At 42.5% G+C, this 12,392-nt stretch overlaps 2 protein-coding genes across 7 annotated transcripts; one reads left to right on the top strand and one right to left on the bottom strand.

The window, feature by feature from the left end:
- Positions 1–855: 855 nt before the first annotated feature.
- Positions 856–6,541, bottom strand: LOC308402919 (cell surface A33 antigen-like). 3 transcript variants are annotated; one of them, XM_080892085.1, is made up of 6 exons: positions 6,427–6,541; positions 3,833–4,171; positions 3,623–3,658; positions 2,543–2,827; positions 2,302–2,433; positions 856–1,851 (listed from the first exon to the last, which is right to left on the bottom strand). In XM_080892085.1, the coding sequence occupies exons 2-6, from the start codon at positions 4,038–4,040 to the stop codon at positions 1,763–1,765; spliced, it is 750 nt and encodes a 249-aa protein (XP_080748211.1). In that variant the 5' UTR covers positions 4,041–4,171; positions 6,427–6,541; the 3' UTR covers positions 856–1,762. The 3 variants fall into 3 exon arrangements, with proteins under 3 accessions (XP_080748211.1, XP_080748209.1, XP_080748210.1); XM_080892083.1 differs by lacking the exon at positions 6,427–6,541 and adding an exon at positions 5,380–5,861; XM_080892084.1 differs by lacking the exons at positions 3,623–3,658; positions 6,427–6,541 and adding an exon at positions 5,380–5,861.
- On the top strand, positions 6,504–12,115 carry LOC308402920 (cell surface A33 antigen-like; the record flags this gene model as incomplete). Of its 4 annotated transcripts, none has more annotated exons than XM_080892088.1 (6): positions 6,504–6,636; positions 9,118–9,456; positions 9,631–9,666; positions 10,462–10,746; positions 10,856–10,987; positions 11,409–12,115. In XM_080892088.1, 6 exons carry the CDS (start codon positions 6,504–6,506, stop codon positions 11,495–11,497), a joined length of 1,014 nt encoding a protein of 337 aa, XP_080748214.1. In that variant the 3' UTR covers positions 11,498–12,115. The 4 variants fall into 4 exon arrangements, with proteins under 4 accessions (XP_080748214.1, XP_080748215.1, XP_080748212.1 ...); XM_080892089.1 differs by having other exon boundaries at positions 6,579–6,715; XM_080892086.1 differs by lacking the exon at positions 6,504–6,636 and adding an exon at positions 7,554–7,899.
- Positions 12,116–12,392: the final 277 nt, after the last annotated feature.

Raw genomic sequence — 12,392 nt, 5'->3', positions numbered from 1 at the left:
AGCAGACATGAAGCTGTCCAAGCTTTTTCCACGGGAGAGAAGGAAAAGGAGAGAAAACACATTAAAGAGGAGAGAGCCGGAAGCTGCGTGTAAGAAATGTCAGATTTTTTATGTTCTTAAATTCACTCTGAAAATGCTAGAGAAAAATCAAACATGCGCATGCGTGGTGTGCGCCGCCAGGTAAATAAATAGCGCCACACCGCTCGTCTCATTCAGGGTGTGTGTGTGTGTGTGTGTGTGTGTGTGTGTGTGTGTGTGTGTGTGTGTGTGTGTGTGGAGAAATTTCATCCCTTGTGATCTGTATTTATCTGCCTCTCCCACTCAGATTTTTATCGCTTTATTTGAAACTGTCCACAGCGCAAACATCAGAAATAAATAAACCAAAAAGAAATAAAACTGACATTGCAAAGGAAATAAATGTCTCACTAATATAAATGGAAGATTGGCAGGGTGAACTTTGAATGCACATAAAAACTACCATTTCACTTCACTTCAACAAAACTGATGAAAGCGACGACCGACCGAGTGCGGCCGAAGCGCAAGTGCAGAGGGAGGGGCTTAAGTGTCAGTGCGCAGAGACAGCGGAGGAGGCCCAACTGCTGCGCCACAGTAGGCGCCACTGAAAGTGTGCAGGTCAATCAGTCCTGAGTGTTTTAAAGTCCGCTGTGTCTGTGCAGAGGCAAGGTTACCAAAAATTAGTCCCAGAACTTATGGATCTAACTGTATGCAGTAGTTGTATCACATGGTCAAACCTTCCCCACTTCTTTATTAAACAAAATCAGAAAAATACAATTTAAAATCTTTATTTTTATCATTTGAAAAGAATTTACAAATGATTTCTATATTTATGGACAGTAATAATTAAGCTTTGTGGTGCTGAGCGAGAAAAAGTTGAGTTTGTGGAGGTATGTAACAATGACAGGAGAGGTCTCAGTGTCTCACTCCAACAACTTTATTAACTGACAGAACTTCACATATAGTCAGCGCCAAAATCTCCACCCCCACACTTCCCTTCAACTTGTGTGTGAGTGGAGCCACCTGGTGGTCCGCCACAAGTTTAGAGTTTAATGTGTTTATTTGGAAAACTTTAAAAAGTACGATACAAATATTATAAAATCAGCATCAAACTGCTTCATAAAATCATGAAAAACACAAAAATATCCATCATTTTGACAGCAGCTTGATTCTTAAATGCATCATGATGAGTTTTAACAGCACAAACTTCATCACTGTGAAAGGCACAGCTGCTGATGACTCTGAATAAAAACAGATTTCAACCTGAGAAATTAACAAACAGATGTGAACAAACTTCTAAAAGCTTTCACACTGACGTACAGTCAGTTTCCCTGAATGAAGAATCTCTGCTGCACTGATGTTTACAACCATCTGACATCTACAAGAGTAGAACCAGTTTGTGCAGGATCACCAGCACCTGCAGTCAGCACCTTCATAACCACCACTTTAACACACAGCAGCCATTATTACCACATTTCATAAGCTGCCTTTGTGTTCAAAGTTGGCTTTCTGCTAATTTTTAAGGCATTATGTGGTGAATCTGCTCCTTGTGGTTCGAGTCCCTGAGATTTTGGATTGAAACAGAGTTGATATGATCAATATGATCTCACTGACTCCACAGACAGCAGTGAGAAACATGGAGACACAACGAGACAGAAAACAATAAAAGGAATGAAAATAAGAAATATTAAAAAAGTAATGTTGACCTCAGAGATATGAATCCATTTCCCTGAAATATACAGACACACTACAGCTGTGACGTTAAACAGTTTGTGAGTGAAGCGTCACCGTTACAAGCTTCCTTAGAAGGATCGTCTCTCTGGTTTCTCTGAGAAGCTGCAAAAGCAGAAAACGTGAGAACATGAAGGATGAGATTATAACATCATGTCTCTGCTTTACTCACAGATGGAGAGAAGCAGCAGTTTGTGGTAACTGTGGTACAAAAACATGTGGTCAGAATAAAATGATGATTTAATGCTCAGAACCTTGAATATTAACTGATAAAGTTTGGTGGCATTATGTGAAGATGAACAGCTCCATGTTGACATGAACGTGCCTGAAACTATCAGAATAATCCTGCTGTGCACACTCTGACTTAGTGTGTACACCAGGATTATTAATTATTAATAATTATGAGTTTTTATTTTCCTGTTTAAAGCAAAGGATTCAAACATAAAATGTCAGGAATGTGAACTCGACACTGATCAAATCATCTGTTATATGGCTGTCTAACCTTACAGGTATATGAAATAAATCATAAATAATAAATCCATTATTCTGACTCACCTTTCTTGTGTTTTCTGATGCACTTTGCAGCTACAGATGGAGCCAGAGTTGCAGCGACAGTCAGAACTCCAGAAAACCACAAACCTATGAGCACACCGACTCCACAGCAGGACTTCACCTCAGACGTTTTCTCTGAAACACATGAAAGTTCATGCAGGACTGTAGCAGGACGCCACACACAGCACACTGGATACACACAAACATTAAACACAGTCTAAACAACGACACAATAAGATCTTACCACAGTAACGCACGTCGATCTGATCACGGGTCACATGGCCCATCTCCTCCTGCGTGGCTACGCAGTGGAAGAGGCTGCTGTTTGTCCTGGTCACCGTGGTGAGGAGGGTGATGTCATAGCGCTCTCCTGTGCGTGACACCTGTGGCTCCTCAGCAGGAAGGATGTTCCCATCGCTGTCCCTCCACTCTACTTTAGGCTTTGGAGAAGCACCTCTGACCTCACACTTCAGCAGCGCCTCGTCCTCGCTGATGTTCAGGATCCCAACAAACGGCTTCGGAGCTGCACCTGTGAACACAGCATGAAGCTGCAGTTACAGCACAAATGTGCTGTCATGCTCTCATGTCCTTCTCTTTCCTGATGGAGATGTCGACACATCGTGTGTGAGAGCAGAGAAATAACAACCTTTACTACATGTTACAGCAGAGTTTGGGAGGACTTTCATTTATCAGCACAAACAGGAAACGTCCTGAGTCCAGCTTCACAGAAGTAAAAATGATGTCATCATTATTGAGCTTTCAGACAGGTTGATTTGTTAGACTGTGACCCAGAGTGTGACCTTACAGACTGATCAGAGAAATCTGAAGGCTTGACTGAGAACATCACTGATTTCTACATCTGCACTCTGTGTGCTACGACTCTGTGCCCCAGAGGGAACGTACCATTACTCACACATTTGGACACCAGCACAGGTTTGATCCCAGTCCACACAGCAGCCTCTACAAACTGCACATGTAGAGTTCAGTGACATCAGAGTCAGGCTCAGCACCGACTCCTCTGATGTGCAGGGTGGGCCATTTATATGGATACTCCGTAACAACATGGGAATGGTTGGTGATATTAAAGTCCTGTTTGTGGCACATTAGTATATGTGAGGGCCAAACTCCTCAAGATGGGCGGTGACCACGGTGGCCATTTGGAAGTCGGCCATCTTGGGTACAACTTTTGTTTTTTCAATAGGAAGAGGGCCATGTGACACATCACACTTATTGGTAATGTCACAAGAAAAACAATGGTGTGCTTGGTTTCAACGTAACTTTATAACAGGTTACAGATGCACACATCAGTGACATCATCACTCACCTGGGATTTCTCCTGATCGATCTTTCAAGGTGAGTTCTGAAAGGCAAAAATTAAACATGTGTTTTTTCACACAGCATCATGAACTCATGATGGAGCTGATGTTTCTGCATCACCTTTGTGAGCATCTCTTGGTTCAGGTAACAAACTGATGAGGTGACAGCTTCCAGCAGAGTTATTAAAGGGTTTGTTTTCACGATGCTTTCTACTCACCAACAACAAGTTTAATGCAGAACCTTTGTTCTGGCTGCAGATGTGGAAAATCACAGGTGTAGTCTCCACTGTCAGCCACCGTGGTGTTTCTGATGATGATGGAGGCGTTACCAAACTGCAGCTCTTGTGGGAAATGTGAGACCCGTCCTCTGAAGTGCTCGTCTTGACCTGGACGTCCATTATTGTAATGAAGGCCTCCATCATACATGAACACCTCCTGTTTATTTGGTGCTTTTTTCCTCCAATCAAAGAGCTTCTGTTCAAGGTCCTGATTGGTGCTGAGGGAGCAGGGTAAGATGACATCACTTTCTTCTGAGACAACCACTGTGACTCCTGGACCTGAAGAATGAAGCATGTTTGATTCAGTATGTTGAAATATGCAGTTCATAGTTTGACTGTAGCTCAGACTCAGTGTGTTCAGATATTTTACTTCACTTGTCTGTAGCTCAGGTCACTGATAAGTCCAACATACAATCTACTGTGATAGGATCAGCTCTATCGTCTTGACGCCTGCTCAGTCATCCAGGTAAGCAGATGGCAAAAGGTGGATTCTGTTCATCTGTAAGCAGCGTTTTCAGTGGGAGAACTGAACTGAAACTGAAAGCGCGTGAACAGGTGATCAGAATCAACCTTTTGGGATAAACTTTTGCCATCTGGTTGCTTCTGATAGAATACAGGTTTAAGGCATGTCCTCATTGCTTTAATACTTCTAAATAGAAGCTGTGCTGTGGGCAGAACTTTGTGCCATTAGAAACTGAATTTAAATAAGTTCAATTCAAATTACAAAGTTCTGCCCATCTATCATACTATGTTTCATGTAAATGTATAAAACAACTTACTGTGAAATAACATTTTTCCTCACATTAACATTTATGTGTACCATCATTAATCCTCATAATCTTATCAATAATACTGATGTCTGTCAAAACACATTCCTGGAGACGTTACAGTCATTACAGCTTCTCTGCACTGCTTTAACACACTGTTAGAAACAGAAACCCCACTTTGTCAGTCACAGCACTATTTTAGTGTTAATTATAATCAATAAAAAAAATTAGATTTGAGGCGACACAGAGGGGTGTTCAGGTAGAGGAGGTAGAGAGTGCTTTGCTTTAAATTTTGGGGGGTTTCCATCAAAGAGGAGCTTCAATGATCAGAGAAGCTGCTGCTATTGTAAAAAAAGAGACCCAGCAGAGACTTTATTTCCTCAGGATACTGAAGAAGGTTCACCTGCTGCTGGAGCAGCTTCTGTCCAACAACTATCACTGAACTCCATCCTTATTCTATTGTATTCTACTGATCCGTGTTTATCAGTCTAAACTAAACGCTGCTGACTGTACCAGAAAGCAACAGAATATTTCAAATGAGCTCCAAAAACTGCAGACAGAAGTTTTCTTTAAGTACTTTTACTCCAAGTACTGTAAGACCACCCAGATGTACTTAAAGTGAGCGATAAAAGGATCCAATTCCTGCATTCCTCATTTCTGCAGAAATTTAGAATATTTTCGCTCAGAGCTTTAAATATTTACTGTCATTAGTTTTCTTACACTTTTCATTTCCTATAACTGCAGATACAGTCAGGAGACAGATGCACAAAATCCTCACAGACTTCATTTCAGCAAACTGAAAAAAGCAACGGCAGACGGATCGGCCAAGAGCGGCGAGCTGCTCCGAGCGAAGACGAGAGGAGAGATACAGAGCGCGAGCTGACCGGGCTTTATATACGGCGAAAAAGCTCCCGACCGACAGAAATGTTCCCGACCGACGACGGACCGCCTCTTTCCCCGACCGACGACGGCCCGCCCCTTTCCACGCCCGACGACGGCCCACGGCCCGCCCCTTCCACGACCAACGATCTCCCCGACCGACCAGCTCCATGTAGTGTTCCCAACTTAGCGACTTTGTCGCTATATTTAGCCAGTTTTCAGACCCCTTTAGCGACTTTTTTTTCTAAAAAGCGACTAGCGACAAATCTGGCGACTTTTTCTGGTGTTATTGGAGACTTGTTTATGACGACTTTTTGACATGAAAGCGCGGATCGCTTTTACTCTCAACAAGCAGCGGTGCTGCCGTGGGCACCTCGCCCGTTCCAAAGCGCTCACGGGCGGAGGATAGTCCTCCCCCCGCTGCTATCAGGGCAGGAGATGTTCACGCCTGTGCGTCTGAACTGCAAATGAATTGCGCATGAGCGAAGCCGCTGCTCCGCACTGACTGTGACGCAGTCAGTTCTTCTTTTACTCTTATGCTGTTTTGTGGATCACGAACTACTTATAAACACACACAAAGTAACTCCACCAGAGTGCCTATTTCAGGTCACTTTTGCCGGTCCAAGCCCGGGTAAAGGAGCAGGGTTGGAATTGTGACATTAAAAAAAAACAATAATTGCTCAAAGAAATTTAATTTGTAGTTCTAAATAAACTCTAAATGCATTTAGGACATTTTTTACTCACTTTATGTCTCTTCCACGATGTTATTTCTCTCTCCAACAACGTAGGTTACAATTATATTACCATGACCAATTATGCAAATTAGGCGATGACGTCATTTAGCGACTTCTAGCGACTTTTAGGACAGCCAATAGCGATTTTCCTTACTGAGGAGTTGGCAACACTGGCTCCCCGCTGTAGACCGCAGTCGGTCGGTCTGCCGTTGCTTCTTTCAGTTTGTTGAAATGAAGTCTGTGAGGATGCAGCAGTCTGTCACTGAAGCAGCAACATCTACATGCATGGGGTGGGAGACTGTCCATCAGAGATGCTATTTTGGCAGGAGTCCTTCTGTCTCCCACCACCTGCACTGGGTCCAGGGTGCGTCCCAGAACAGAGCTGGCCTTCCTGATGAGTTTATCCAACTTCTTCCTCTCAGCTGTCGATAAATTGTGAGACTGTGAGTGTGAGAGCCCCCGGCCTATTCAGCATGAGTAGAACGAGGGGGGGGGTACGTATGAAGAGTAAATGTTATGGGCGTTATACAACAGAATCATATGTATAGATTATAGTTTGAACTAACAATAAACTAACTAACTAACAATAAATCATGATGTTGACATGATGAATGTATATGAATCAAGAGTAATAACATGAAAGAAAAATGACTCGTATGTGTATGAAACTTAGGAGTTTTAGGGGAAGTTAGGCGGCAGCAGAGTTGGGTGTGGTAAAAAGAGGAACTGTAGTGCTGTGCTAATCAATACTGAAATATCGAGTCCTCTGATACCAGTAATTTATGTTCTAGAATCGATTCTCATATTAAAATATAGATGTTTTAGTAATTTACGGCAAATTTGTAGTTTATCATTTGGATTGTCTACATTGGAAGGAACTACTTCCTCTTCCGCCTTTCGTAGTTTTAAACCTCGTGATCCACAAAACAGCATAAGAGTAAAAGAAGAACTGACTGCGTCACAGTCAGTGCGGAGCAGCGGCTTCGCTCATGCGCAATTCATTTGCAGTTCAGACGCACAGGCGTGAACATCTCCTGCCCTGATAGCAGCGGGGGGAGGACTATCCTCCGCCCGTGAGCGCTTTGGAACGGGCGAGGTGCCCACGGCAGCACCGCTGCTTGTTGAGAGTAAAAGCGATCCGCGCCTTCATGTCAAAAAGTCGTCATAAACAAGTCTCCAATAACACCAGAAAAAGTCGCCAGATTTGTCGCTAGTCGCTTTTTAGAAAAAAAAGTCGCTAAGGGGTCTGAAAACTGGCTAAATATAGCGACAAAGTCGCTAAGTTGGGAACACTACATGGAGCTGGTCTGTCGGGGAGATCGTTGGTCGTGGAAGGGGCGGGCCGTGGGCCGTCGTCGGGCGTGGAAAGGGGCGGGCCGTCGTCGGTCGGGGAAAGAGGCGGTCCGTCGTCGGTCGGGAACATTTCTGTCGGTCGGGAGCTTTTTCGCCGTATATAAAGCCCGGTCAGCTCGCGCTCTGTATCTCTCCTCTCGTCTTCGCTCGGAGCAGCTCGCCGCTCTTGGCCGATCCGTCTGCCGTTGCTTTTTTCAGTTTGCTGAAATGAAGTCTGTGAGGATTTTGTGCATCTGTCTCCTGACTGTATCTGCAGTTATAGGAAATGAAAAGTGTAAGAAAACTAATGACAGTAAATATTTAAAGCTCTGAGCGAAAATATTCTAAATTTCTGCAGAAATGAGGAATGCAGGAATTGGATCCTTTTATCGCTCACTTTAAGTACATCTGGGTGGTCTTACAGTACTTGGAGTAAAAGTACTTAAAGAAAACTTCTGTCTGCAGTTTTTGGAGCTCATTTGAAATATTCTGTTGCTTTCTGGTACAGTCAGCAGCGTTTAGTTTAGACTGATAAACACGGATCAGTAGAATACAATAGAATAAGGATGGAGTTCAGTGATAGTTGTTGGACAGAAGCTGCTCCAGCAGCAGGTGAACCTTCTTCAGTATCCTGAGGAAATAAAGTCTCTGCTGGGTCTTTTTTTTTTTTTTTTTTTACAATAGCAGCAGCTTCTCTGATCATTGAAGCTCCTCTTTGATGGAAACCCCCCAAAATTTAATGCAAAGCACTCTCTACCTCCTCTACCTGAACACCCCTCTGTGTCGCCTCAAATCTAATTTTTTTTATTGATTATAATTAACACTAAAATAGTGCTGTGACTGACAAAGTGGGGTTTCTGTTTCTAACAGTGTGTTAAAGCAGTGCAGAGAAGCTGTAATGACTGTAACGTCTCCAGGAATGTGTTTTGACAGACATCAGTATTATTGATAAGATTATGAGGATTAATGATGGTACACATAAATGTTAATGTGAGGAAAAATGTTATTTCACAGTAAGTTGTTTTATACATTTACATGAAACATAGTATGATAGATGGGCAGAACTTTGTAATTTGAATTGAACTTATTTAAATTCAGTTTCTAATGGCACAAAGTTCTGCCCACAGCACAGCTTCTATTTAGAAGTATTAAAGCAATGAGGACATGCCTTAAACCTGTATTCTATCAGAAGCAACCAGATGGCAAAAGTTTATCCCAAAAGGTTGATTCTGATCACCTGTTCACGCGCTTTCAGTTTCAGTTCAGTTCTCCCACTGAAAACGCTGCTTACAGATGAACAGAATCCACCTTTTGCCATCTGCTTACCTGGATGACTGAGCAGGCGTCAAGACGATAGAGCTGATCCTATCACAGTAGATTGTATGTTGGACTTATCAGTGACCTGAGCTACAGACAAGTGAAGTAAAATATCTGAACACACTGAGTCTGAGCTACAGTCAAACTATGAACTGCATATTTCAACATACTGAATCAAACATGCTTCATTCTTCAGGTCCAGGAGTCACAGTGGTTGTCTCAGAAGAAAGTGATGTCATCTTACCCTGCTCCCTCAGCACCAATCAGGACCTTGAACAGAAGCTCTTTGATTGGAGGAAAAAAGCACCAAATAAACAGGAGGTGTTCATGTATGATGGAGGCCTTCATTACAATAATGGACGTCCAGGTCAAGACGAGCACTTCAGAGGACGGGTCTCACATTTCCCACAAGAGCTGCAGTTTGGTAACGCCTCCATCATCATCAGAAACACCACGGTGGCTGACAGTGGAGACTACACCTGTGATTTTCCACATCTGCAGCCAGAACAAAGGTTCTGCATTAAACTTGTTGTTGGTGAGTAGAAAGCATCGTGAAAACAAACCCTTTAATAACTCTGCTGGAAGCTGTCACCTCATCAGTTTGTTACCTGAACCAAGAGATGCTCACAAAGGTGATGCAGAAACATCAGCTCCATCATGAGTTCATGATGCTGTGTGAAAAAACACATGTTTAATTTTTGCCTTTCAGAACTCACCTTGAAAGATCGATCAGGAGAAATCCCAGGTGAGTGATGATGTCACTGATGTGTGCATCTGTAACCTGTTATAAAGTTACGTTGAAACCAAGCACACCATTGTTTTTCTTGTGACATTACCAATAAGTGTGATGTGTCACATGGCCCTCTTCCTATTGAAAAAACAAAAGTTGTACCCAAGATGGCCGACTTCCAAATGGCCACCGTGGTCACCGCCCATCTTGAGGAGTTTGGCCCTCACATATACTAATGTGCCACAAACAGGACTTTAATATCACCAACCATTCCCATGTTGTTACGGAGTATCCATATAAATGGCCCACCCTGCACATCAGAGGAGTCGGTGCTGAGCCTGACTCTGATGTCACTGAACTCTACATGTGCAGTTTGTAGAGGCTGCTGTGTGGACTGGGATCAAACCTGTGCTGGTGTCCAAATGTGTGAGTAATGGTACGTTCCCTCTGGGGCACAGAGTCGTAGCACACAGAGCGCAGATGTAGAAATCAGTGATGTTCTCAGTCAAGCCTTCAGATTTCTCTGATCAGTCTGTAAGGTCACACTCTGGGTCACAGTCTAACAAATCAACCTGTCTGAAAGCTCAATAATGATGACATCATTTTTACTTCTGTGAAGCTGGACTCAGGACGTTTCCTGTTTGTGCTGATAAATGAAAGTCCTCCCAAACTCTGCTGTAACATGTAGTAAAGGTTGTTATTTCTCTGCTCTCACACACGATGTGTCGACATCTCCATCAGGAAAGAGAAGGACATGAGAGCATGACAGCACATTTGTGCTGTAACTGCAGCTTCATGCTGTGTTCACAGGTGCAGCTCCGAAGCCGTTTGTTGGGATCCTGAACATCAGCGAGGACGAGGCGCTGCTGAAGTGTGAGGTCAGAGGTGCTTCTCCAAAGCCTAAAGTAGAGTGGAGGGACAGCGATGGGAACATCCTTCCTGCTGAGGAGCCACAGGTGTCACGCACAGGAGAGCGCTATGACATCACCCTCCTCACCACGGTGACCAGGACAAACAGCAGCCTCTTCCACTGTGTAGCCACGCAGGAGGAGATGGGCCATGTGACCCGTGATCAGATCGACGTGCGTTACTGTGGTAAGATCTTATTGTGTCGTTGTTTAGACTGTGTTTAATGTTTGTGTGTATCCAGTGTGCTGTGTGTGGCGTCCTGCTACAGTCCTGCATGAACTTTCATGTGTTTCAGAGAAAACGTCTGAGGTGAAGTCCTGCTGTGGAGTCGGTGTGCTCATAGGTTTGTGGTTTTCTGGAGTTCTGACTGTCGCTGCAACTCTGGCTCCATCTGTAGCTGCAAAGTGCATCAGAAAACACAAGAAAGGTGAGTCAGAATAATGGATTTATTATTTATGATTTATTTCATATACCTGTAAGGTTAGACAGCCATATAACAGATGATTTGATCAGTGTCGAGTTCACATTCCTGACATTTTATGTTTGAATCCTTTGCTTTAAACAGGAAAATAAAAACTCATAATTATTAATAATTAATAATCCTGGTGTACACACTAAGTCAGAGTGTGCACAGCAGGATTATTCTGATAGTTTCAGGCACGTTCATGTCAACATGGAGCTGTTCATCTTCACATAATGCCACCAAACCTAAAATCATAATTTTATTCTGACTACATGTTTTTGTACCACAGTTACCACAAACTGCTGCTTCTCTCCATCTGTGAGTAAAGCAGAGACATGATGTTATAATCTCATCCTTCATGTTCTCACTTTTTCTGCTTTTGCAGCTTCTCAGAGAAACCAGAGAGACGATCCTTCTAAGGAAGCTTGTAACGGTGACGCTTCACTCACAAACTGTTTAACGTCACAGCTGTAGTGTGTTTGTGTGGCTTTTTTAATATTTTGTTTTTTCATCAGTTTTATTATTATTATTTTTTTTTTAAATCCGTCTCGTTGTGTCTCCATGTTTCACACTGCAGTCTGTGATGAGTCAAGGAGATCATATTGATTATGTCAACTGTAAGTGTTTCATTCCAAAACCTGCTGCAGGTGCTGGTGATCCTGCACAAACTGGTTCTACTTTTTAGATGTCAGATGGTAAAAGCTGCTTTGACTTCTTCAAATATCACTCAGCTTCACGTTGTTGTCAGAACAAACCAAAGTTTCCTGCAAACCTTTGACTGTATTTAAACTTGATGAGATTGACTTTTTCTTTTGTCTTCCTGTCGAGTCGACTTATTGGAGGAACGTCTGTCTGTATTGGAGGTGTTCACATCTGTTTTTAACATTTCTCAGGTTGAAATCTGTTTTTATTCAGAGTCATCAGCAGCTGTGCCTTTCACAGTGATGACGTTTGTGCTGTTAAAACTGGTATTGATGTATTTAAGAATCAAGCTGCTTTCAAAATGATGGATATTTGTGTATTTTATGATTTTATTAAGCATTTTGACACAGATTTTATAAAATTTGCATCACACTTTTTAAAGTATTCTAAATAAACACTTTTAACTTTAAACTCTGGCATCTTTTTCTGGCTCAGCACCGGGAAGCTTTATTATCACCGTCCATAAATATAGAAATCATTTTACATTCGTAAATTAATTTCTAATAAAAAAATAAAGATTTTAAATGTCTTTTTTTTTTTTAAATCTTGTTTAATAAAGAAGTGGAAAGTAGTCGTCTCATATGGAAAAACCATGTGAAACATCTACAGCATACAGTTAGGTCCAAGAGTTCTGGGACTACTTTTTTGGTAACCTTGCCTCTATTGT

The sequence above is a fragment of the Rhamphochromis sp. 'chilingali' genome (genome assembly GCF_963969265.1).
Source record: "Rhamphochromis sp. 'chilingali' genome assembly, chromosome: 9".
Taxonomy (NCBI): Eukaryota; Metazoa; Chordata; class Actinopteri; order Cichliformes; family Cichlidae; genus Rhamphochromis; species Rhamphochromis sp. 'chilingali'.
Note: the sequence above shows the minus strand (reverse complement) of the source record. Positions and strands in the feature narration are given on the sequence as shown.